Source organism: Varanus komodoensis, unplaced genomic scaffold, assembly GCF_004798865.1.
Source record: "Varanus komodoensis strain SLA01 unplaced genomic scaffold, ASM479886v1 scaffold5, whole genome shotgun sequence".
Classification (NCBI taxonomy): Eukaryota; Metazoa; Chordata; class Lepidosauria; order Squamata; family Varanidae; genus Varanus; species Varanus komodoensis.
The window spans coordinates 51,328,552-51,355,468 of NW_025336087.1; the positions used below are offsets into that span (position 1 = coordinate 51,328,552).

At 43.9% G+C, this 26,917-nt stretch overlaps 1 protein-coding gene across 2 annotated transcripts in view; it reads right to left on the minus strand.

Annotated features, from left to right (window-relative positions):
• The window catches only part of PUM3 (pumilio RNA binding family member 3), a 39,327-nt gene extending 20,931 nt beyond the window's left edge, over window positions 1-18,396 (minus strand). The window contains exons 1-10 of one of the 2 annotated variants that reach the window (XM_044446244.1): window positions 18,275-18,396; window positions 16,370-16,461; window positions 13,603-13,785; window positions 7,539-7,674; window positions 6,517-6,592; window positions 5,713-5,806; window positions 5,569-5,635; window positions 3,320-3,494; window positions 1,364-1,467; window positions 865-943 (exon numbers count right to left, since the gene is read on the minus strand). In XM_044446244.1, coding sequence (XP_044302179.1) covers window positions 865-943; window positions 1,364-1,467; window positions 3,320-3,494; window positions 5,569-5,635; window positions 5,713-5,806; window positions 6,517-6,592; window positions 7,539-7,674; window positions 13,603-13,785; window positions 16,370-16,451 — 996 coding nt within the window. In that variant the 5' untranslated portion in view covers window positions 16,452-16,461; window positions 18,275-18,396. Of the gene's footprint in view, window positions 1-864; window positions 944-1,363; window positions 1,468-3,319; window positions 3,495-5,568; window positions 5,636-5,712; window positions 5,807-6,516; window positions 6,593-7,538; window positions 7,675-13,602; window positions 13,786-16,369; window positions 16,462-17,917; window positions 18,069-18,274 lie in introns of those variants that run through there. The other variant, XM_044446243.1, reaches the window with a different exon arrangement.
• Window positions 18,397-26,917: the final 8,521 nt, after the last annotated feature.

Sequence of the window (26,917 nt, forward strand, 5' to 3'; positions counted from 1 at the left end):
CCATCGTTTTAAAAAAGGCAACACAAATCTCTAAGAATCTGTAAAAACATAATTCTTTTGATCACATCTGTAGGCTGCATTTTATTTTCTTACAACCAACCAAGACTGGAAAAATATTTCAATATTTCAATTCCTAGGACTCAGGATTCCATTTTTTACACACAGGCAACCTAAGTTTGCTTTCTGTATCTACTTATAGATACCAGCCTGCTGTTTTCCTTGTCGTTACTCTGACAGAACGATGCAGTAAAGGAAAATCTCTAGCCAAGTACAAGAAGAATAGTACAGGTGACCACCCTGATCTAATTCTTGGTCCAGTTTTAAGACTAGGCATGTAAGGAAGAGAAGGGAGTGCATCCCACTGAAAATGGGGTGCTTCAGAGCTACACTACAAACTTCTCTTATTTAGTTTTCCAGTCACTGAAGACAGTTACAGGACTCCCATTCTACACAGATATGGCACATCTATAGTTGTTAAATCACCTGACCAGAACTCATACCAGTAACTGATAAATGACATCCAACATTTGGGGAAAGTCTGGATGATGTTCATTCCTCTGTTCCATGGCAACTTATGGCTTATTCTTTTATATATAACAATATCAGCCCAAATCACATTCCACTTATCAGAGACAGCATGCATACTGCTCACTAATGCCATACCCAGTCAGTAAAGACTGCACAAAGTCGGCCAAAGGGTGTAGTTATCCTTAGCCAGATCAGAGTGGACATATTTTCAGTTAAAATGCCCGGATAACAAGATAGCACTAAATGCTTGGTGCACAATTGTACAATATATTAAGTAATGTGAAAACAGATAATCCAAACCCATTAAACAACTAGTGTTGGTATGCCAGTACTTACAGATCTCTGCTTAGGGACTGCATGAATAAAGAAGTCCAAAAAAACTTTATGAACCAATGAATGCTTTATTACAGCCTCCCTGTACAATAAGGACAAAAAGGAAATAGCATTTGCATTTACAGGATAATGTGAAATACTGACATTTTAAAGCGCACAGAACTGTATTTGCCAGAAGCCCAAGCATGTCATCTGCAGTCATATTTAAATGATGATTGTCACAGAACTGAGTGGTCAGGACCTAGCCAAGTTACGAGACTCAAGCATCTGTCTGTCCCCAGGATGGAGCCAATAAAGGAGAAGCAGTTGGGTCTTGCCTGAAGAAGCTTAGGGCTTTCCCAAAAGCCTAAGAGCAGCAAATTATGCATACATGTTTCATGATAAGTCATTCTGGTAAGAATTATTCTGATTTCTCGAATTTAAATGTCACCATTTCAAATGTATCCCTGCATCACCCCAAACAGCTTACTGAACGATGCACGCCAACAGTTGTTTTTCTTACTTCTGCGCCATTGGTGTAAGGATTTGTTTCATTTCATCCATAATAGATTCCCGCTTTTCAGGCCGAGCCTCCAACACTTCATTCAGAGTTCGGTGCTCTGATGACTGTAAGGCATAACATCCATTATATTGAATTTTAATGACAGTATTATTCTCCTCTCTATAATGCCCAATAGCTGAAGCCTCTCTTATAGCTGCAGGACAACGAAAGAAGAAATGTAACGACACTAAAACACATCTTGTTATATCCATAGCCAGACCTCCTTAAATCTGGCACTGTGCATGCATTAATTCAAACTAACTTAGGAGAGCCAGTGTGGCGTAGTGGTTAAGAGCATGGGACTGGGACTCAGATGATCTGGGTTCTAGTCCCTGCTCAACCATGGAGCCAACCGGGAGACTTTGGGCCAGTCACAGACTCTCAGCCCAACCTACCTCACAGGGTTGTTGTTGTGGGGATAAGATGGAGGAGGAGATGTAAGCTGCCTTGAGCCCTTTGTAGGAAAAAAGGCAGGATATAAATTGAAAAATAAATAAATAAAAAGTTTCTAACTGACAGCAATACTGGGGTCAATTCCCCACCCTCACACATATCCAAAGCCGTTAGGAAAGCTGTCTCCTTGGATTACAATGTCCAACATAATTCAAAATTAAGCAATAAAGTATCAAGTCACACTGAGCTGACTTCTACAGAAGCATGCTTAGGATCACAGTATAACTTGCAAATGGAATCTGTGGAATGGAGTACTTATTAAAGTGGGTGAAATAGCCTCTGTTCATACAGCCTTTTAAAAGGTTAGGTATGGGTACTTGTTACATTCATGTGGATAGCTACCACTTTCTGATAAAGGTATGGTTTCTAATTAGTGTGCAAAGTGGAACTCCTATTAACTGGTCCCTTATTAAAGAAAGACTCAAAACATGATATATAGCTCTTGAAGAATATGGTAACTCACACAATGAGAGCAAAAAATGAGAGCATATTAGCATTCACGATTTTAAAGCTGTTGAAAGAACTTCATTAACCCTTGATTTTTTAAAATAGAGATTAGAATGGTTCAGTTCAGATTCCCAAATACATGAATTCCTAATAAATCAGCTACATACTGAACGTTAATCAAGGATGACTGATTAAATCTTTGAAACTGACAATTCTGATTAAAAGGGCTGGGGAAATAGACCTGAAATGTTACATTACTGTAAGATTCCCTACTCTGGTTTTTTTAGTATATACTATTTCAAAAATTAATGAACTATATTTAAAGAAGCTCTCCACAGATCTCTAAACAGCACAAGAACCAAATATGTAGTTTTGCCTGGAGAATTTAAATTTCCCACCACACAAGTTTAATTATAGCTGGAAGCATTGAAAGTTGGCTTCTGCCAGTAAGCTGGACCAAGATCTAACACATTCAACCTATAAAAAAGGGGCAAAGTAAATTATGTTCAAGCCTCAGTAATTTCTGAAGTGATTAGGTCTCTCACACACACAGAAAGTAAATAAGCACCTGGCTGTACTGGACTAAAGTTTTAACAAAGCTGCAAGAAGTTAATTAGAATCATGTGAATCAGAGATAGGATTAGAAGATAGATGGTAACTTTAGTCTTCATAGTTGCAAAGTTACTGGGGTGGGGAATCTTTATTTCCTGGACAGACTGGGCAGGTATCTTCTAGCCCCAAGAAGGGACTGAAAGTACAGGAAGGGAGCCATTCTGCTCCTGGGGGAACTCATACAGGCACCAAGTATGACACATGTGCAGGTGAATGCACATGGGAACTCGTTTAGAGTTCCTCCTCTGGAAGTAGGCTGTTGCATTTTTATTAATATTTGCTTGGCCTTCCTTTTTGCCCTTATAACTCACTGCATTTTTAGATGATAGATAAGGGGTAAAGCTACAGGAAGAGGAAGCTGTCCTCTTTTTCTCAGTGAAAGAGGAAGCTGTCTCAATACATTACCTTGCAAACTTGGAATGTATTCCCATAAAGTTCCTCTGTCAACATATTTCTTTGCTCCAAAATGGCTTTGTCATTGTATGCGTATTCCACTACAGCAGATGCTTCAGCATGCCGTAGCATCTTTCTCACTTCACCTTTAAAGCTTTTTATTATTTCTGCAATTTGCGGCTTTGTCCTGTTCAAGAAATAAGTATCAGTCTATGGATAGTAGCATCCAGCAGATCAGAACAAAAGGAAAGGAAAGGAACGGAAAGGAACGGAAAGGAAAGGAACGGAGACCAGCAACTTTTAATTCATGTTTCCCCACCTAGGGCACTTCAGATGTTTTAGCTTACCACCAGACCAGTGGCCATTCTGGCTGGGGCTGACTATAGTTGTAGTATAACACATCTGGAAGTACCAGATGTACAGAAGCCTGCTTTAAACAGTCATGTATTAAATACCTCTCCTCACACACACACTCTGTTCAGCAAGTCTGCATTACAGAACTATCCTGGAATGAGAGGACTTCACACATTTTGGCTCTGCTTAGAAGCAACCCACCATCTTTGCTTTCCTGATACCAAGCCTGTCCTTCTGAGCCCTCTGGCACATGCATCAAATTTTGTAGGAAGGGGGTCAGTTCCTCATGCTGAGCTGAGCACTAGAAAACGGTATGGGTAAACATAGCTTGTAGAAAGGATGGGGAATGTGTGCCCTCCAGATTTTAGTGGACTGCAACTCCCATCAGTCCTAGCCAGTTGTAACTCAACATCATCTGGGGAGCCAGATGGTTCCTTTCCCTGATTTCTGGAAACAAACTTGCCAAACAAATTAGGTTTAATTGGCACTGGGTCTGATCTACAGCAGATTGTGTTCTATGAGGAGCTGCTTTAGGAGCATTAAAGTCAACATTAATCAAAGCCAAAGTAGCCTTTTGTTTTAGTCTTGAGCAGGCATAAATACTAGAAGACCAAAAATTATTCCTCCCCTTCTCAAGAAACAGGCCTTTGAACAGACAAGGATTTTCCAAAGTGTGGCTATGGGCTCCATGGAATCACTAAATGGAATTAGTGGGATGCAAGGAGAATCCATTCTCATTCCTATTCTGCTGAAGCTCATTTCAAGCATCTCTAAGTTGCTCCAACATAGGTTAGAAGGACAGAGAATGACCTGGCTCAAGACTACCCAGTAAGCTTTGTTGACTAAGTAAGTTCAACTCCAACAGCCTGTCCTTTACAAACTGGCTGTGTTCACACGTAACAACAAGCCATGCTGGGGATTGCTTAGCATTATGTGTGAATTCAGCAAGCGTGGTGAAGTGTGGCATGTTTGGTATCTGTGAACCCCCACAATCAACCTGCTTCCATGTTTCACCATTGCTTAGTATTATATGTAAATTCAGTTGCAAAGTTTTTCCATAATTTCCCTGTTTATGCCAACACGTTTGGTGGCATGAGTAGCTGCAGCACTGGCAACCACCCCAGCCACCCTCTACCACTGACCAGTTCTGCCGAACGACTGCAGAGAAGCGCACTGGCAGCACACAGTGTACCACCACCAGGACAAGCATCCCAGAAGCCCATGACTCCCACTCAGCCTCCCTGTCCCTGACAATCCACGCAAGCCCCACCGGCCCGCTCCTGAGAGTCCGCTGGCAGATAGTCAGGCAGGCACGGTCAGGAAGTCTGGCTGGCGGGATGCGCTCCCTCTGTTCTGCGTGCCAGGCTGCGGGGAAAGGTGGCCCTGGCTCTGCATGCAAATTCAGCATGGGATGTGTGTGTGTGTCACATGTGCAGTGCGGGAGGGAGAGTATGGGTGGGGTTTCTTACGCATGGGCAGGGAGAGTGGCAGCAATGGGGGTGCTATTCTTTTGCTCCTGCAGAGCAACCAACCTGAAACGTGTAGACAGTGGCTCTGGAAAGCAACAGAAAAAAACAACAGCAACTGCTGAGAACATGTCAGGGGAGCCTGCGGGTCAGTGGGAGAAAAGGCAGGCCATGCAGGCAGGTGCAGTGCATGCTGGGATTGACTGACCGCCATGTGGCAATGGAGACGTATGGAGGCTGCTTGTGAGCAGTGATCACATGAATGCTTGGACACCACACACAAGGTGAGCTACCATGCTGTGCAGTAACCACACAGCTTGATTTAACATTACGTGTGAGCATCAGTCCTGTGTCTCTAACAGAGGTTGGGTTGCTTCAGACTCAAAGGGAAGTCATGCAAGCTAAACAAAACCTAAGCATATGGATATGCAAGGTACCTACCCATACACTAGGAGTTTCTTCACAATATTTCGAGAATACTTGGACTTGCTTAGTTCAATGAAGCTTTCTGCGGGATGAAAAATCACACTGAGAAAGGAACAACCATGAGGCACCATGTGAGCATAAGTAATCTGAAAATTATACCTCTTAATTCTTCAAATACTTCTTGTCGTTGCTTCTCATCACCAAACTGAATGTAACATTGGATGACACGGGTTGAATCGTGAGCAAATGCCATCTGTGAAAAAAACGAATCAAGTCATTTAGGCAGTGTTATATTCTGGATAATTTAGTTCATTTATCTTTATAGATATCTACAATGATACCCTGGAACAAAGGTTAAAGACAGCTGGTCTGAAATGATATAACACAAATACAATAAAGGAACAAACAGTATGGATGCCCTTGGAGCAGTAAAGCCCTGGGCAAGAAATGCACTAACTAATGTGAAGAAAATTGCTTCCATACTTTCATTACTCTATTATCTGGCATTTCAGCTGTTACCTACAACTAATAAAAATAATAACAGCATCTATTATAATCTCACTTGCTACAAAGCAAATTGCATTAATTTTTTTGGTTTTAAAAAAAATCAGAACTGCCAAGTAGTAGACAAGCAATGAGTGGGATCCAGAGAATTGGGGTTTTCCGATCTCTGGCTATTGCCCCTTCTGCCACATGAGAAGCAGTGTCTTGGACTAGGACCTTCTGGAACTGTCTGGGAGGTGGTGCAGACTCCAACACAAAGAAGGAACTGGTGCAAATTCAGAACAGGGCAGCAGTGACTTTGTACCTTCAAGGACCATTCTGGATCTCAGCCATAATTGTATGGACAGAAGCAGTACAATTCATATGCTTCTTCACCATTTACCCACAACATTTCAGCAGTTTGTGCATTCTGTTACAGCATGTATTGCTTTGCAAATTTTGCAATGCTGCACTACTTACATTCTTAATTTTCCCACGAAGTAGTTCCTGAAGTTCACCCAGCAGCTTCTTGCGCTTTTCCTTGTTACAGTCTTTCCTAGCAAAGGAAGCAGTTCCCATAGGTAAGTCAACAACTCTTTTTTTCTTAACAACGGAATTCTTCTGAACTTTTAGAAGTTCACTGGCATATAATATTGGCATGTCATTTTAAAAATTGTAAAAAGGATTGTTCAGAATCAAAAGCAATGCATGTCAGCAGCAGAAAGGTTGCAGTATTTTGTTACTGCCCTGTTCTCCATTTGAAATCTCAACAATCAAATTTGCAGGTGACTCAAACAGACACTAAGAAATAAGGCTAATAGCTGAGGAGGAGCCTGTAGTGAAGCTACAAAACTGCACAGCCTCAATTTTCAACTCTTAACAACAAAAGGGAAGTCACTTCAGTAACTTCTGCAAGTGACTAATGGCAAAGGTCTAAATTGAGTTTTACTTCATTTATACAGGGAAATGAATGGGGGGCGGGGGGACTCTCATTTTATAATATCCTAGTGTGAAGAGGATCAGATTACAGGACAGTAACCTGCCCAAGGTCATTTGGGAGTTTCAAGGCTTGAAATCCTTGATCAGCCTTGAAGCTCCCTAAATGACCTTGGACAGGTTACTATCCTGTAATCTGATCTACTCTGCACTGGGGTATGATAAAATGAGAGAGCTCCCCCTCCCCCACCCCCGTCCCATGCCGTCAGATGGCTGACATCACAGGCAGCTTAGCTCATAGATTACCTCGTTGACTGTGATTTTTTTTGGCTGTATGAAATCCTTTAGTTATATTTTTAAAAAACCTGACAGATGTTATTTTTGTTATCAATGATTAGAAAAACAAACATAGCAACCTTTATCCTAAAATCCATCCATGGGATATAGGAATAAACAATATGTACACATATACTGCAGTGATGTGTACAGCAGAACGAACATTTCTGCATGGGAGAAAATCCAATTGTAATGCCGGCTATGGAAAATACAATGGAAATCATTATTACCGCCGCAGAGTTTCCCAAATCTGCTTTCCCTTCAGCACTACATCATAGTTGGTTTTGTCATTCAGCTGTCGACTCTGCTTTAGTTCTTTCTTTTTCTTTTTGATGTCATCCCACTTTGGCTTCTTGGATTGCAAGCCTAGTGATTAACAATTAGAATTATTTTTCTGATCAATTCTTGCCCATTTTGCCTCTGCCCACAAATCCAACAGTTTCAATCATGAACAAACAATCAGCCTCTGATTGCCACAGCTTATTCTGCAATAGTAACTAGAACCCACCCAGCAGCATCGGACGAAGTCAGACCATCTAGCCTGGGTCTACAGAGAACAGCAAAGAAAATGACAAGGGAGTTGGAACAGCTCCCCTATGAGATGTGGCTACAACAACTGGGCCTATTCCGCTTAGAAAAAAGGCAAGTGAGGGGAGACATGATAGTGGTGTTTAAAGTAATGCACGGTGTGGAGAAAGCAGAGAAGGAGACATTGTTCTCCCTCCCCCATGACTCTTGAACCCAGGGTCATCCCATGAAGCTGATTGGTGGGAGTTTTAGGAGAGATAAAAGGAAGTACTTCTTCACACAGTGTATAGTTGAACTATGGAATTTGCTGCCATGGGAAGTCGTGATGGTCATCAATCTGGATAGCTTTAAAAAGAAATCGGACAGATTCATGAAGAGGGAGGCCATCAGTGGCTACTAGCCTTACTGGCTAAGTGCTGCCTCCTTTACCAAAGGTGGCCTGCCTGCATTCACCGGTTGCTGAGGAACCTGGGCAGGAGGAGGTCTTGTACCCATCAGCCTCCTTACAAACGAGCAAACCCAGAAGTCCCACCTCTTCCGCAAGTGGCAAGTGGACACCCACAGGTAGCAGGCAGCAAGTGGGTGCCTGTGAGTGGCCAGTGGCAAGCAGCAAGTAGGAGGAAGAAAGAAGGGAAGAACAGAAGGGATGGAAATGGAAGGAGAAGAGAAAAAGCAGTAAGCAATGCCAGTCAGGTTGGAACTAGAAAGTGACTCCAGTGGTAACCTTCCCCGTCGGAAGCACAATCAAACCCTGACTCTCCAATGCCAGTCCCATCTCCATCATCCATCATCATGGCCAGGAGCAGCGGAGGGGAAGGGGGCGGGGCCAGAGAGGCCAGGAGAGAGCAGGGGGCGGGGCCACTGGCCTGAGGGACTGATAAGGCCGCACTCAGCCACTGCCAGCCCTTTTGGCTCTGGCCTCTTGGCAGAGCACCAGAGCAGCAGAGTCACAGGCTGGGAGAGAGCACTGAGTGGCCAGGGGACTGGCAAAGGCAAGGGAGGAGCTGGGCAGCGGAGCAGAGGGCCAGGAGCAGCGGAGAGGAAGGGCATCATCCCTTGTCTGCGTCCCTTGGCTGCGTCCCGGGCTGTCCGGAGACTCCCTTCCCTGAGACACAGAGGTTTGATTGTTTGTTTGTGCTGTGCTTTGTTTTTCTTCCAATTTAAATTTAAGTTTATTTTATCCTTGTGTGTGTGTGCGAGTGGGTTTTCGTCTGGGAGAACTGGGCGAGTGAGAGGAACTGCAGGACTAACAAGGCAGGGGACCAAGGTAAGGTCTCGGAAGGGAGACCGATGGCAGACCAGGAGATGGCCTTGGCGGGAGTCACGGGTGTTGCTGTCCACTGCGAGAGCTGCGACATGTTCGCCCTTCTCCCCCAGGAGAGGCAGGGTTACACTTGTCCTCGGTGCAAGCTGGTGACCCTGCTAGAAGAGGAGGTGAGGTGCCTGAGGGCTGAGAGAGCTCTCCAGGCCCCCCTGGAGCAGCTCCCCTCTGGACAGAGGGTTGAGGGAGACACCACGGGAGGAGCAGCTGCGGAGACATGGAGGTATGTCACCCACAGGAGGAGGAGGCCAGCACGGCCTCCTCCTTCTCCTGGCACCAATCTGGAGCTGGGAAACAGGTTCTCTCTGCTTGGGAAGGCTGGGGCTGATGAGGCCTCGGGGGACCAGCAGGACCCCCAGCCTGAGACGTCAGGCGGCAAGGGGGCCGCTGAAGAAGAGGCGAGGACCAGGGCACGGCCACCCACCAGCACCGGGAAGGTACGGCGGTGGGTGATTGTTGCTGGGGACTCCCTGCTGAGGGGCACTGAGGCAGCGGTGTGCTGTCCCAACCTGGAGACAAGGGAGGTTTGCTGCCTTCCAGGCACACGCATCCGGCATGTGATGGACAGAGTGGAGCGTCTTGTTCGCTCCGGGGGTCACCAGCCGCTCCTGGTGATCCATGTGAGCACAAACGATGTGACCAGGCAGGGTGTGGTTGGGACCACCAGGGACTTTGAGGCCTTGGGAAAGAAACTCAGGGAGCTGAAGGCCCAAGTGGCCTTCTCGTCAATCTTACCTGTCCAGGGATTTGGGCCAGGAAGGGACAGGAGGGCCTCCGAGGTGAACAACTGGCTTAGGGTGTGGTGCCAGAAGGAACGCTTCGGGTTCCTTGATCACGGCACTCGGTTTCTTGCCAATGCTCTTCTGGCAAGGGACGGGTTGTACCTCACAAGGATGGGGGAAAGGTCCTTTGGAGATGCTCTAGCGAGCTTCGTCCGGAAGACTTTAAACTGAGCCGGGGGCCGGTTCAGGCCCCCCAGGAACGTGTCTGCACTGGACAAGTGTGGGGGGAGGATCAGGGCTCTGGGAGCAGGGTTTTAGAGATACTGCAGGGACTGACAGGACTCCTTCAGAGAGGGACCAGGTATTAGGGAGGATGGGAGAAAGGAGGAGGCTGGGAACTTCAAGGAAAGGAAGCGGTGGGAAGGAGTTGAGGTGCATGTACACCAATGCTAGGAGCATGGGTAATAAGCAGGAAGAGCTTGAAGCTCTCCTGGGAATTGGAGGGTATGATCTGGTGGGAATCACAGAAACTTGGTGGGATGAAAGGCAAGTCTGGAATGTGAACAAAGAAGGGCATTACCTTTTTAGAAAGGACAGGAAGGGAAAGAGGGGTGGGGGCGTGGCTTTATATGTCAGGGAAGGGATAGGATGCAGTGAGATAGAATGCGGCACAGATGGGGATTCGGTAGAGGCAGTCTGGGTGAAACTCAGGGGTTTTGACAGGGAAAGAGACCTGACAGTGGGGGTATGTTATCACCCTCCAGGTCAACTTGAGACCCTGGATGATGTCCTGACAGGCCAGATTCTAAGGATATCTCGGGGGAGAGATACAGTAATTATGGGAGATATCAATCTCCTGGATATTACTTGGGAGACTCACTTGGCGGTGACAGCCAGGTCACGTTGCTTCCTAGAAGCTACTGAGGGAGCGTTTTTCACACAGAGGGTCCAAGAGGCGACGAGGGGGGGAAACATCCTTGACTTGGTCTTGACCAATAGGGAGGAGCTGATAGATGAAGTACAGATTAGGGGAGCTCTGGATGCGAGTGATCACTCCATCCTTTGCTTTGCGATCAGGAGACTGCGGACGGGCAGCAGGTCGAGCACTAGAAGCTGGGACTTCAAGAGGGCCAACTTTGGCCAACTGAAGGCCAGACTGGGGAAAGTCTCCTGGGATAGGTTACTGGAAGGTAAGCGAGTTGAGGAGGGATGGATAGCACTCAAAAGGGAGGTTTTGGAGGTGCAAGCCTTGACGATACCTCTAGTCAGTAAGGTGGGGAGGCGGAGGAGAGTGCCACCATGGATGCGAAAGGAGGTGGTTAGAGGGATTAGACGAAAGAGGAACCTCCGTAGGAAATGGGTACTGGGGGAAATAGACAAAAGGGTATACCGGGAGGAGAAGGCCCGTTGCAGAAGGATTCTTCGCAAGGCTAAGGCTGATTACGAGCTGAGACTTGCCAAGAATATCAAGAGCAATAAAAAGGGCTTCTTTCAGCATGTAAATAGGAAGATGAAGGAGAGACAATTGGTGGGCCCACTAAATAAGGAGGAAGGAGATCCAGTGACTGATATGAGGGAACAGGCACAGATGCTAAATGACTATTTTGCCTCTGTGTTCTCCCCAAAGCAGGACGGGGGATATCCGCATAGGAGATTAGATGAGGCTGGGGACTTAGCGGCACAGATTAGAGTCACCCCCCTTGAAGTCGAGGGGCTCCTCAGGGCATTGGACATTACAAAGGCGCCAGGCCCTGATGGGTTACACCCGAGAGTACTTAAAGAGTTGGCAGGGGTTCTCTCACGCCCGCTGGCCTCCATTTTTGAGACCTCGTGGAGAACGGGTGAAGTTCCAGAGGACTGGAGGGTGGCATCAGTGGTCCCAATTTTCAAAAAGGGTAGTAGAAAGGACATGGGGAATTATAGACCGGTTAGCCTTATGTCCATTGTAGGAAAAACAATGGAAAGGCTCATAATAGAGAGAGATCTAGTGATGCTAGATAGGGAAGGGAGGCTGACAGCCACACAACACGGCTTCCGCAAAAACAGGTCCTGCCAGACAAACCTTGTGGAATTCTATGACAAGGTTTTGCGATGGCTAGATCGAGGGGATGCAGTGGATGTGGTATACCTAGATTTCAGCAAGGCCTTTGACAAAGTGCCCCATGATATCCTGGTGGAGAAACTGAAGAGTTTTGGGATAGACCAAAGCACTGTCCGGTGGATTAGGGCATGGTTGACTGACCGAAAGCAAAAGGTAACCATTAACAGGGAATCATCGCGATGGCAGCCAGTGACAAGCGGGGTCCCCCAGGGCTCTGTCCTGGGGCCAATCCTGTTTAATCTTTTCATTAACAACACGGAAGAAGGGGTGAACAGTCTGCTGATCAAATTCGCAGATGACACTAAAACTGGAGCAGTGGCCACAACTGAGGAGCAGGTACTCCAGATACAAAAGGATTTGGACAGACTATGGAAGTGGGCAGGAGACAACAGGATGGCGTTCAATGTGGATAAGTGCAAGGTCTTGCATTTGGGGCATAGGAATAGCTGTCATAAGTACAGGTTAGGTGATAAGTGACTGGAGAGCAGCACTTGTGAAAGGGACCTCGGGGTACTGGTTGACTGCAGGCTAAACATGAGTCAGCAGTGTGATGCGGTGGCCAAGAGGGCGAACGCCACCCTTGGTTGCATAGCCAGAAGTGTGGCTTCTAGATCAAGAGAGGTATTACTACCACTCTACATGACTCTAGTGCATCCGCAACTGGAGTATTGTGTTCAGTTTTGGGCCCCTCATTACAGAAAGGATATAGCCAAGTTGGAGTCAGTGCAGCGTAGGGCCACAAGGTTGGTGGCCGGTTTGCTGGGGATGCCGTATGAGGTGAGACTGAGGGAACTGGGTCTCTTCAGCCTGGAGAAGAGGAGACTCAGAGGGGATATGTTGGCGACATACAGGTATGTCAGGGGATGTCACATGGAGATGGGTAGAGACCTGTTCTCCCCTGCAGAGGAAGGCAAAACGCACTCCAACGGAGCAAAGCTCAGGGAGCCAAGGTTTCGTTTGGATGCCAGGAAGCACTTCCTGACAGTCAGGACCCCGAGGGTGTGGAATGGGCTTCCACAAGAGGTCGTTGAGGCCCCATCGGTGCGGGTGTTCAAGGATAGGCTGGACGTCCACATGGTGGGCATGTCGTGACTCGCTCTGTTTTCTATGTTTCTATCCTCCAGTTAGTGTTAGGCTTAATCTCAGCTCAAGAAGTATTAACCTTTAATGATCTTTTTACTATTTTTTGCTTTCTATCTGAACTGCTTAAGAACTATACTGTATACCTACACGCATACATACAGATTCTCTCTCTCTCTCTCTCTCCAGTGCCTGTAATTACTTTATTATTACTGTATTATTACACTTATTACAATTATGTATTGTGTTTAAGATGTTTTTGGGTATATGGAAGTGTTTAAGTGCTTTATATGTTTTTTTATTATATATGTGATCCAACTTAACATACAAATTCAATTTAAAGACAATATCAGGAACAGAATTCATTCTTAACCTGGGAACCAGGTATAATCCGTTTGCATACTGTGCAGCCAAGGCACTGGATAATCTCAGATGAGATGTATATTTTTTTAATAATGATTCATGTGGTAAGTCGTATCGACCATTATACCAAAGCATATTTTCCTTTGACACACATAGCTTAAAGAAAAAAATACTCTTACCTCCCTCTTTATCATCTTCAAGTTTGCGCTTTCTGGATAACTTTTCTGATAGTTGTTTACTCTTTACTTGTTTCACACCACTTTTACCAGGCTTTTTGTTTCCTCTTTCAAATTTCTTCGATTTAAATTTGGACTTGGTGTCTTCCCCATCTTTTCTACTGAATTTCTTTGGAAGGCCAGGTTCTGTTTTAATGTTTAAATAAGAAGAATTATCTTAGAACCAACACAATAACTGTTTGTAGTTAAGATCATACAATCATAGAATAGTAGAGTTGGAAGGAGCCATGAAGGCCATCAGGTCCTTGCTGCAGGACACCAATTTATTCCATCCCACTCAGATGGCTGTCCAGTTTCTTACTGAAGGTCCTTAGTGTGGGAGAGTCCACAACTTCTCTAGGCAGCTGGTTCCACTGTTGTATTGCTCTGACAGTGAGGAAGCTTGTCCTGATGTCCAGCCTGAATCTGGGTTGTCACAACGTGACTTGATTATTCCCTGTCCTATACTTTGGTATCAGCAAGACGAGATCTTGACCTTCCTCTTTGTGACACCCTCTGAGGTATTTATGGAGGGATATCATGGCCCTCCTCAGTCTTCTCAAGACTAAACATGCCAAGTTCTCTCAGTCACTCCTTGATATTATTATATCCTTCCAAGCCCACTTGATAACTGAAATTTTAATTCAGAGTGTCTCCTATTTTCCCACAAATGTAATATAAGCTTAAAACTATGTAAGTATTGTAATTTGTGCAGTACTTATTTACATTTTTAAACTGTGGAAACACTCTTGACTCTTAGGTTGTTGGATAACAATTAATCTTTACACAGTGATAGTCAACTGGTTGATATACCAACATTAGAAAGCTTTCTGCTGGAGAATATATATTGTGCAATCTTCTTTCTGTCATCATCATCATCATCTTCTTCTTCTTCATTTCTATACTGCCCAACAGTTGAAGCTCTTTGGGCAGTTTGCAACACACTAGTGTGATTAAGGCAATAGAGTTATAATTTAGAGAATGGGAAACTTTAAGAGGAGAGACTCATATCAAACTACCCATGTGTAGATTCAACTAAGGGTGGATGCCTATGCATGTTCAGATAGAACGAAGTCCTAAAATACCCAGTTTGCACTCGCACACTCACCATCCATAGCCTTCTGAAATACTTTCTAACTCCTAGCAATCAGCAACAGATATTCACCGTGGGCAACACAGGGTACATAAAAAGTACACAAAACTTACTACATTTAAGGTGCAGACCTAATGGGCAAATTCATAAATCACCAAGCATGGAGGCTTAAAAGTATTCTATGCAGTGCAGGAGAAGCACAGAGGCGATCTATGTCTCTATGCTCCTTCCGCTTTGCATGTCAGGTGGGAAGGGAAGGAGACTGGAATATCACCAGGACACTTAACCTGGTAGAGCCATTTTCCTTCCCTCCTCCCTACAGCACCCCCACTAACCCTTCCCCAAGGTCAGTCATATTGCCCTGGAGAAGCAGCTGGCATGCTTTTTTCTAAGACAACTACAGGGTGCAGGGGAAAATCCAGCCCTGAGATCAGAGCTCTTTTCCAACCTCAGTTCTGGGAATCCTAGATGCTGTCTAGCAGCCACAAGATCACTCTGTTCCATGGAAAAGAATTCCAACTAATTCAGCTGGACTTAATTCCATGTTTATATGTTGAAAGAGAGCTGCAAAAACAGGTCCAGGAAAATATCAGGGAGACGATACATGAAACAGTGTTAAAGTATAATAATTTATTTCCTGTTCCCATTTGTGTTGCATCTGAATCCCACCTTTCCCAAACAGTGTTCAGGGGTGTTCAGTGCAATAAAATACATAAACGTCAGGTAATATAGACTCAGTAAAGCCAATGCACATGATTAGTTCTAACTTCTAGAGGATAATATAAGATGCTAGTTGGTGGTTATCAGTGGACAGCAATGCTGGAAAAAAAGTGAAATGTCACTCTGCATTTACTTTTACTGAACTAAGGAGATTTAATAAAGCAGGCACACCAGCAATTGCAGGCGAGAGAACTGAAACTGACAGCTTGTCCCCTGAAAGCAGCAAGCATCTCTTCTTGCTTATATGTCATTCCTGAGTTACAGAATCCAGGAATAACCAATTAAGAAACATTAATCTGAATCCTTTGATGCCAGTTTAAAACAGGCACAGACTCCATCTTGTGCCAAAACAAAATGTAAAATAAAATAAAGACAACATCATAGATTAGCAGAGGTACATGTGATTTCCTGCAACATGAGTCTCCTCAAGAATATGTAGTAATTGCTATTGCCAATGCATACATGGTTACTAGACCTAGCTGAGGAAATATTCCAGGGTTGAACATCTTCAACTTCTACAGCAATGCCTATAGTATTATAGACTCTAAGTCTCTGCCAATGCACACAAAACACCCACTTTGTGGATGCTGCTCTAAACTACTAACACAGTGACTATGTCCATACAGTCTGTGGTGGCACTGAGAAACATCTTATCTATGTGGCCATTCACCAGGCTTAACAATACAATGCATGATCTAAGTTTGATAGCACTAAATATTTTGTTCCATAACTTATTTTCATGTGGCGGGGGAGAAATAACCCGACTTGATTTTAAAAGTCAGCACTTAATCTGACATGTATCAGCTCAAAGTCTCATTTTCTATATTTTATTCAATCACCAGCTTTCCCTGAAGTACTGTAAGTTCTCCATCTTTCTTCAGCATCTTGAGAAAATAAATCAGATAGTATTCATCTTACCATTATTCTTTTTAAACTTCTTTTTTCCAGGCCCTGCTTTCCCGCCTTTGCCTATAAATTTCCTTTTACCTTTAGCTTCCATTTGGTTTGTGCTGCAAAACACAGAAAATAATAGTTATTGGTTGTGATACCCCACTGATATGTATGCAGAGATTTTATCAACTTGAGGCAGCAATGGCCCATTTGAAATAACCACACTGATTTTTTGTTTTAAATTTCTGTACTAAGACTTTTGTTTTAGTTTTTAGTAGCTGCACCACATCCTTTGCTCATAAAAATTAGGCATCTTAGGGCAAAATTCTATACCTGATTAGATGGAAAAAGTCTCCCAAGTCCCACCTTGCCTGGGGAATGCTGAGAATTTCAGTTCTTTTTCTATCTAAAGAGGCACAAGACTGCACCCTTAATTACTGAAAGAGAAATGATAGATTGTTACAGTACTGTGAGACAGAAGCCTAAGTCTTTGTCACATCAGATGAACTCGCAAGCAATTTAAAAGGCAAACAAAAAAGATACTCATGGACTATGAAGTATGGTGTACATAATATGATGGAGGAAAAATAGTATGTTTCAGACATCTCCCTCTGAGGGCAGGGAAAGAACCTCACAAACCCCCTCCTTGCTGGTGCAAGAACATGGGTAGCGCTTGCTTCTCTGTCATTGCTTTTACTGTATTGTTTTAAGGTTGGTTGTTGCTACCATTTTATAATTTTATATTTTCATGATTTTATAACTTATGTCTTAAGTAAAACTATTTTTGTACTGTTGACGTAAATTTGTTTTATGTTGCATCCCTTTCTCAATTTATTCTATTTAATTATTTTATTCATTTATTTTTTATTATTATTGTTGTTGTTTATTCTCATTGGTTAGCATTGATTTTATTGTTGTTTGTTTTTAATTGTTTATTCTTATTATTGGTTTTATTGTACTTCATTGTGGCACTGATTATATATAAGCTGTCCAGAGAGCCTATGGCTAATTGGGTGGCATATAAATTAAATAAATAAAACAGAGATAAAAGGACATTCTGTGGGTGCACTGAGTATAGAAGAAATAAGGTTCAGACACACAAGATCCACTGTCTTCTGATTCTGCCAACAAGTGTGTGTGGGTGGTTGCTATACCTTGATAACCACCAGCAGATCTTGTCACTAGTTGGTCAAAAATATATGGTGGCCACATGTCCTACTTTACAAAGCACAGGTTAAAGATAAAGAACCATATGCAGGGAGGGCAGGAATTTTAATAGTGCCCATGAACAATTAGCACAAGGGCAGCTAATTGTACAAGTAGGTTGTGTGGTCACCGTCCTCTCTGCTATAATGAAATACACTTACATAGTAAAGATCTCAAAGTCCACATCCACACTTGACAACTGGGCCTTCAACATTTTATACTAAGCTGAAACACACGCCCTCTTTCTGGGCAATGACACCCAGAAATGTGGCTACTGTATAAGATGAGCTAACAGAAAAGTGAGGAGAAAAAAAAGGCAAGCATATTGTCAGATAACCCACTATGTGTCCATAAGCAACAGTTTCTCACCATCCAGAGGCACACAACATAGCCCTTTCCATCCAGCACGGGAGACAGCCCCATTAGGTCCAAAAGAGTTGCAAGTATAGCAGTTTTTCTCAACCTGCCGGCTTCCAGAAGACTTGGACTACGACTCCCATAATCCCCCTCAGAGCTATCCTCGGAGTGATGGGAATTTTAGTCCAACCGGAACCAAGGTGTGTGGGGGGGGGGCAAGCTAGGATACCGAAGTGCAGTCACGGACGGGCTCATACAGCAAGACCACCAGGCGCTCTCCAGGTTGAACCCCACAGGCGAGAAGTGGCTCCCCCCAACACTAGGCATGGCACCCCCGAGCACGCGCCATCCCTCCGCGTGAGGACTCACCCAGCGGCCACACGTGCTCGCCTCCAGCCGAGGACCGTCCTTTCTCCGTCTCCGCTACTTTACGACGGTGGCTTCACTCCCGCACCGCAAAGGGAAGCTCGGGAGCGCGATGGTGTCGTGAAGCCGTTGCCGTAAAGCAGACCATAGAAACCCCAGCAGGAGGACCATGGAGATTTGAGGATAGAGCGGAATCCTTATTTTCCGCAATCGGCACTCGCCTAGTGCGAAGCCGGAAGTGAAGGTTCGCCAGTCTAGCTCGATGATCTCAGGCTTTAGTACATGTGGCCTGCTTCCTCCTCTAAGGCTGGGAACTTAGGGTAAGTCCCGCCTCCCCGCTTCCGGTTTGGGTGGGGAAAGGAATCTCCATTTTATATTGCCGCGACTACAGTGTGGGCACGCTGGTTTAAGAGTAAGCTGTGTTGAAGGAAACGGAATTGTCTTTCGAATAAACATGCCTCGGGTGAGGAAGGGGGCCGTTCGTGTGCTCCGTTTTGAGAGGCGGGGCTGGCCTTTGAGCTGCGCTGATTTCAGCACAGTTGTGTGACCAGCTCAGGTGGTTGTGGCTGCAGCCCTGCTCCCGCTTTGCTGAGGCTGCGCATCACTCAACACTGCGAGTCAATTCTAAGACCTGTAGGAAAGCTTTCCCCAGCTTGGTGACTTCTGGTACTTTGGACGTCCGTTCCCATGAGCCCCAGCCGCCATGTCCGATAATGAAGGATGCTGGGAGTTATAGTCCAGAACATCTGGACGATGCCAGATGTTGGGAAGGCTGATGAATAAGAGATCTTTTTTCTTTCAAAATACGCATGCACACTTGGTCACCTTTCCCTTTAACAAAAAGTCAAGGTGATTTTAGAATATCTTTATAACACAATTTTAACTCAACTGCAGTGTGCACTAAATACAACTACTAGGTATGGAAGTATTGTAGGCCACTATTAATTAGATGGTAAAAATACAAGTTGATTGCAATCCCTACCCCAATCTCCAGCATGGACTGTATTGCAAAGTTCTCATTTATTTTCAGAGGCATATTGCTGCAGAACACTTCATACCCACCTTCCTAGGATAGGATAGGAAGAGCTTTCAAGGCAATTTTTAAAAAATTAAACAAGATCAATCCCATTTTACCAATTCAAGAAGCCTGATTTTGAAAAAACATGCACTTCTTGCATGGGATGGGTGGAGGAGAAGCAGTTCAGATATTGGGGGATCCCTGCAAAATCCTAGTGTTCTACATTGTTTTGCCAATAGACAAGGCAAGGAAGACAAAAAGTTCTCTTTTTTTATAGCACCATAGTTACATTCGGGATAGGAAACTATCACTAACTGAATTTTAAGAAAAGTGGAAGTTCTCAACACAATGATCATATTTCCCCTAAAACTATATTCCCAAAACTGTTTTAAGATTTGACTTGGGCCAAACCTACTTTCTAGTTGCTAAAACAAATAAGGGCATGTAAGAGCTGTGCCTGTGATCAAGAGTCTTTTGTTACAAGCCATTTTGGCCAGTTTAAGGCTTCTGACATTGTCCTGAGCCTTTCATGACTGCAGACAATCAAAAATCCAACAAATGAAACATACTGTTTGAATTACTTTTTGTCATGCAACAATTAAAACAAAGCTCCAGCAGGAGTGGGGGGAATCCTAATTGTCACTGTAATATTACTACCACAGGGCAGTTTACTCATAATCAATTTGTTTCCAAAGCAACACTGTGGGTGTTTAATTTTAAAAAATAAATTTGTACCTTTACTGAGTAATGCAGAAAGCAGTTTGAACATTTCCTTTGGAGCAGGGTTGTCCCATGAATGAGGTTTTAATATTGATGCTCTTGGCCACAGACAAGAAACCCTTGAGACAGGCCATATGTAGATGATCAAGGTTGTTGTTTTAGGCCAGACAAATCTCATCTCTATTTAAAATAAGATTGTGTATTTGTTATTTTATTTGGTTAACAAATTAGGTAAGGGATTAGAAAGAAAACAGTTGCCCAATAAAATAACTGAAGGAGTTGTTCACTGGTTTGTCATGTTTGTACTTGCATTTTTCCTTCTGTTTATTTGAACAGGTTAGAACAAACTGCTTCAGAGTCAAGTTGCAGCTAAAAGTGTAGATCATACAATTATGGAATATGATTCCAAAATCATAGATAACCAAAATCTGTGTGCATTTTTTTCTTGCAGTAATATCTTAGCTTTTTAGTAACTCAGTTCTGTGTGTGCTTAGACAGGAAAAAAGTCCTACACTGTTGATCGGGGAATGGTGGGAGTTGTAGGACTTTTCTCTGGCTAATCATGCATGGGATGGAGCCCTTAATTGGTTTGAAATTCAGTAAGGATTATACTCACCACCAGATGGCATTAGCATGTCAAATACAGAATAGGGATAGTCACATCACGGAAAAGGTTAAAGCAACCAACCACTCCACATGCGCACCAGTGTGCGTCTACCTTTGCATCTGATGAAGTGGACTTTACTTAAATTTGTTAATCTTTAAGGTGCCACAAGACTTCCTACATTAGAAAAACATGGCAGTTTCCTATGAAAACAATCCTTGCTTTGTTTTACTACATTTTCTGTGACAGAATATTCACCCCCAAGACCACTGTCAGCACAAGGTTGTCCACCACATTGCCTGAGTCCATACACACCAGCACTGCCTTTACAGACACTCCTTGTTTTCCGCCACTGACCCTCCAGCCCCCGATGGAAGGAGGAGGTCCTGGCTGGTTGCTTTGCCAGCCACGTGTCAGGCATCAGTGGGTGCAGGTGAGTGCTTGCAGCTGTGCAGGACCGCCTTGCCTTGCCCTGCCTCCCTTCCTTCAAGATCCACTCGCACTCTCCTAAATGGCAAAGTACAGATGGACTGGGATGCACAGATTTTGTTAAATTCATCCTGTTTCACAGGTTGTCAGGCATCCTTTGTTCTGTCGGAACTGACAGATTTGGATATTTTTAACCAGAATTTCTACTTGCACTTTAGTCACATTAGGTGCTAATGCACAGTTGTAATGCACAGTACTTAATGTGAATTGGTGCAATCCTTCCTCACACATGGATATACAGAGAGAGATGAAAAACTGGTCCACAGATCCACAGAATCCATCTAACTCAGAATCTGCAGGTCAGATTCATAGAAATTTGGACTTACTTGAATCTACTCTGAATGTCTTTCAACCCTAGAAAGGGTAGAGGATCCAGCTCTGTGCAGCCTCAGTGTGATGGTGAAGGAAAATCCAGTGTCAGTGTGGTATGCAAAACTAGGCCCTGTGCTACAACATAGTATGCGACAGGAGCCAGTATTGTGCAACAGGATTACAAGCATGTGCTGAAAACAGCAGAGGCTTGTGGCATCTTCAAGATGAAGAAATGTATTACAGCATAAGCCAGGCATGGGAACCCTGGTACTTTTCAGATGCGGTTGGGTTACTGCTCCTGAGCATCGGTTATGTTGACTGGACCTGATGGGAACTGGAGCACATGTGATGTGGTGGTTAAAAGGTTGGACAGGGATCTAGGAGATCTGGGTTCTAGTCCCCACTCATCATGAAGCTCACTGGGTGATTTTGGGCCAATTCTCAGTCCAACTTACATAACAGTTTGCTGTTGTGAGGATAAAATGGAGCTATGTAAGCCCCTTTGGGTTCCTCACAAGAGGAAGAAGGCAGGATATATAGGCGATGATGACGAGGATGATGGGTTCCCTACACCTGGCATAAGCTCTTGTGGACTGGAGTCCACTTCGTCAGACATACGAGTGATTGCATTCAATTGGCATAGATAGGTATGTTAATGAAGATGATATTAAAGCCAAAATGTATATAAACATAATAAAGATACTGTTATTTGTATTTGATGAAGTGTGCTTTTATCCTCAAACACCCAGAACAGCCATGAATGTCAAGGGCCACAAGATGGTTGCTTTTCTTCAACAGATCAGTGCAGCTACCCCACAGGAAGCCACATATTCATGTCCTTTTTAGTCTACCTAGGATTGCACATCATTTGTATACATGCAGGCAAAAGATTGATTAATTTAGCCAGGATCTCACTTTTTGAAGAAGGTGAGGAGGGGAAGAAGCAATCATAATGCTGGGTTAGAAGAGAAGGTCTTTTTAGCTAATGAACAGTGCTGATCAGATTTCGAAGAAAATGGGGTAGGATGGTGAAGAAGCATGTAATACTGAGAAAAGGACCAGGAAAATACATTGCATTGCTCAGAAGTAAATTCATTGAGACTTGCTGTCAGGTAAATGTGGAAAGAAAGGAGATGCAAAGTTCTGAGTGTGTCCTTGCCTTTGTGATCCTGCACTGCAGATGTGGGCAGAGGGCAATGCCTCTCTGTTCAAAGAATCACACAACTGGTGCAAAGTGCCCCAGGATCTTGTGGCCCTTTGTTTCTTATAACAGCAAATCACTTTCAAAGTGGAAGGATGGTTCAAGACCAGTTTGTGATGGACGTGAGAGGAAGCAAGACAAGCCTAGTGCTAGCGCATGGGCACGATAGGTTCCCTGCTTACGCATCCCCCAGAAAAGGAAATGTATCATCCTAAGAGAAAATAGCACAAATTCGCACGTGCTAATGTGTGTGTATTCATGAGAATTTTTAAAATAATGACTCTCATTTAAACAAATTGCTCACCATGATGGGGAAGACTGTGACCAAGTGACCTGTATGTCTGTCTGTCGTCCAGGTGCTGTTGACAGGCACCTTCCAGGACCAGCTCTTCCCTCTTCTGGTTCATTCTCTTTAAACCTTCAAATAAGGGGTGACTTCAAATGGGGGACTGTGAACACATGGCTGTTCTAGCTGACTAACCAAAACACCCCTTTGGAGCACAGCTATTGTTTCTATTAGAAACACAATCATTACAGTATGAAATACTATTTTTACAAGGAAAGAATTCAAATTGGAATGGGTTTAAAAAATAAGTCATAAATGAACAAAAAGATCATCTTGAGCTTGTTCTTTTGCACTTCAGTTCTGCAGATTATTCTAGCAAAAGACAACCAGCCATCAACTCCCCCTCATTTCTTAGTAAACAAGTTTTTAAAAATAAACTGTGGGATTCATTGTATAAGCTTCCAAAATTCTCCTGCACTGTTCTTAATAGGGGAAAGAGAAAAGAGGATTAATGGATTATTCACTTGGCTGTGATTATATACAATCCCCTATTACCCATGGTAAAAACACCTCTGTGTTAATAATGGAACCCACCGTGCTTTATCTTACTTGTGCATCAGACCATTGGAACAAATTCTGATGTTTTGTTTTATTATTCTTTAAAGCTGTTCAGAGACTTTGAGTCCAAAGAGTTACATTTGGTCAAATCTGGTGAGCTTGCACTGCAAATGGGTGCCACAAACTGGTTCTAATGGATATGATAATCTGGCTACTAATTTACATATAATTGTAAATGCTAATCATTTTTGCATTTTTGCCCCTTGGTGAAGTGATCAGACTGAAATTTTTAATTTCATGCGTAATTTACAATTCACAGCAAATTCACACTCTTCAAAGCTACAGTGAAAATAGTCCCTTTCCAGCTGCTCATAGGCACGTCTAGCAGATTATAATGTTTATTCAAATCACAGTGGCGAGTATCACTTGTAGCTACCTATACTTATGTTAGCATTATCAGAGTGGGCTCCCAGCAGTGTTACCCTAGCTGCAAAGGAACCCCTCTCAGTAGGCTGCTCCCATATTGCCAAAAGAACATTTCAGTGATCCAGCTGAGTACATGGATGCCAGCCCTAGGCTCTTATCCTCAGAAGAGCTACCCCACTGGGCAGAAAGAAAAACCCAATGCCTGGACTATTTAAATATCACCCTTGCCACCTAGGAGCTGCCTAGATGTTCCCACATGACTAGGGCAATATTTAAGAGTCCCAGACTTTACTTTTTATTCCCACACATTGTTTTTTTTCTTTTGCAAAGCCTTCTGCAATTAGCTCAAAGTTCATAATAGAAAACAACATCAAGTAGACTTTTATGTGCCAGAAGCTCTTGGTTACCTGCCATTTCGATGATCCTTATTCATTAATTTTGCTTCGAGATGAATGCCTTCTTTACTCAATGGCCTGAACAAGTTACCAAATTTCAGTTTTTTAAAGCGCACCTTCAGCATATCTAGAGGCTACTGTTGGTTGTCTTTTTATAGCCACACTGCAGTCAGCAGAATTAAAGAAACTACTTCAATCTTATCTACAGGCTTTATAAATCATTGCTGATTTCAAAAAAAAAAAAAAAAAAAAACTATGGGAAAGCATTTGGAATTCTGGGATCACTTTCCAAAAGAGAAGCTGGAGCTTTCTAGTCCACTTTCTTTTTTATATATGGGATAGCAGTCTTCTGTCGATATCTATGGGCTGGAGATAAGAGCTCTGAAGATGGCAAAGTAGCACTGATTACATGAATGTTTGCCCTGCCCTGGTAAATTAGTCAAGTGCCATATGCCAAGTACATGGCGTATAGAATGGACATTTATGTATTTTTGTTATTTATACCCCACATTTCTTTGAGGTGGGTTACAGTTATACATTATACTTAATTAACCAGTAATCAAACTCATGCATTGAAATATATCTGAAAACACAACCATTGAAGAATAAAAACAGCATCAACTCAAAAGGCCCACTTTCATGCCAGAACCCTGCTTAAAGGCAGTTTTCCTACCATCGGAAGAAGAGCGGAGAGGAAGCCAAGCCAGCCTCCCTTAGCAAGGAGTTCCACAGCCTGGGAGCAGAGACTGAAATAGCCTTCTATCGCCAAGCATGCCTCTCTAGTGGTGGTACTAAAATAAGAACCTCTCGTGAAAACATGGGCATGCTCCACCAGGAGGAGGCCATCTTTGAGGCAGCATGCTCCCAAATTTTGTAAATCAATAACCAGACAATTTGAATTGTGCCCAGAAAGAGACCAGTAGCCAGTGACTCTGTTGTAATGAGGGAGTCCCAGGCAGCTGGTAACAGGCCCCCAACCATGGTCTGGCTGCAACATTCTGGAGTAGTCAAGTTTCTGGTTTTCAAAGAGAGAGAGAGATCCGGCAGAACCAATAGGAACACCCATCCCATTCCTGATATAGCTCATCTACCAAGGTGACCAAAGTCTCTGTCCTGTAACTAGGTCCAAAGGCAGGCTGAAATGGATTTAGGTAAACTGCCTCAACCAGCACTTTCCCCAGGAATGGAATATTGGAGACCAAGTGGAAATTATCCAATACAGTGGGTTCAGGGAGGTTTTTGATTTTGTCTTTTTGAACAAAGTTTCACTACCTTTTTTGGGCAAGGCTGAATCACCTGTACCCCTAGACATTCTGGCTGCTTTTCTACGCCAGGAAGAGAAAGGGTCCAGCACACAAGTTAGGATCCTCCTCACTTCCTTGGGCTATGCAAATGGAAAGGAATCCATTGTAACTTGAAAAGCACAGGCCAAATTTACATCCACTGCATGAATGGCTCTGCACTCTGCCATGGACACATCAATTTCATCTTCAAAGCATCATGTAAGCTGGTCACAATGCTTTCTCCTGTTTTCTCTGTGGTTCCCATGTCAATATCCAACAGCTTTCAGAAACTTTGAAGTGGGGATGTGGAGCCAGTATGTACACATGTAGCTTGTATGTTATGTTGCGATCACCCAAGAACCCTGTCTAATGCTCCTTTTGCTCTGGGAAAAGCTGCTCAGGCAAAAAGGTCATAGCAACTAACCCAACAAGGATCCCGATGCCAGTATGCTAAGCTACCTGCCTTTACTGTAATTGAATTTCATTGACCGGTGTGTGTCCTCTATTACAGCTTAATCAAAGATGGCAGATGAGCATGAAAAGCTTGGGAACGTCTTCACATAGAATTCAGTTAAATCATGGAACTTGCTGTCATGGGAAGTGGTGATGGCCACCAATTTAAGTAGCTTTAAAAAGAGATTGGACAGTTTCATGAGCGGGGAGGCCATCAGTGACTACAGAGCACTGACCAGGCAGGAGTGCCATGCATGGCTGCCCCCGTGGTTGCTGCTGCTGGAGGTACTCCCTGTTCTCCCTCCCAGCACATGCTCTCCAATGTCCAGTTGCCCCATCTTGCCCCATCTGGCTTGCCCACCTCACCGTGCCCACCTTGTCAGATCACCCATTTCATCTTGGCAACCCGGCAAGGCAGCATCACAGTGGCAGGGTAGCCAGGTGTTGGAGGGTGTGCACAGGGAGAGAAGGGGGGCAACCAATCAGTGCCCCCTCTACCTGCAACTCAGCCACTGGTAGGTGAACAGGGTAGCAGAAAATGGCAGCTGGAGCAGCTGCCATGTTTGCTTTTGCCAACAAGCTTGCTGGCTGCAATGGGGAAACCAGAGTAAAACATTGTAAGTGAATTTACACATAAGAAAAACCAATGCTGAAATAGGGAAACCTTAGAACAAACTTGGTTCTCCATGGTGATTCAAGGTAACTAAACTTGCTACAATTCACCATGCTTCCTGTATTCACACAATGACAAGCCATTCCTGCCAGGGCTTTTTGCGATGTGTGAATACAGCCATAGTGTCGTTTGTAGATCATCAGCACTGCCCATCAGTCATGATGGTGCCAGACACTTGCTAGGAATGAGTCATCCTGTCTGTCTTTCATACATACACAGTCAGCAGTA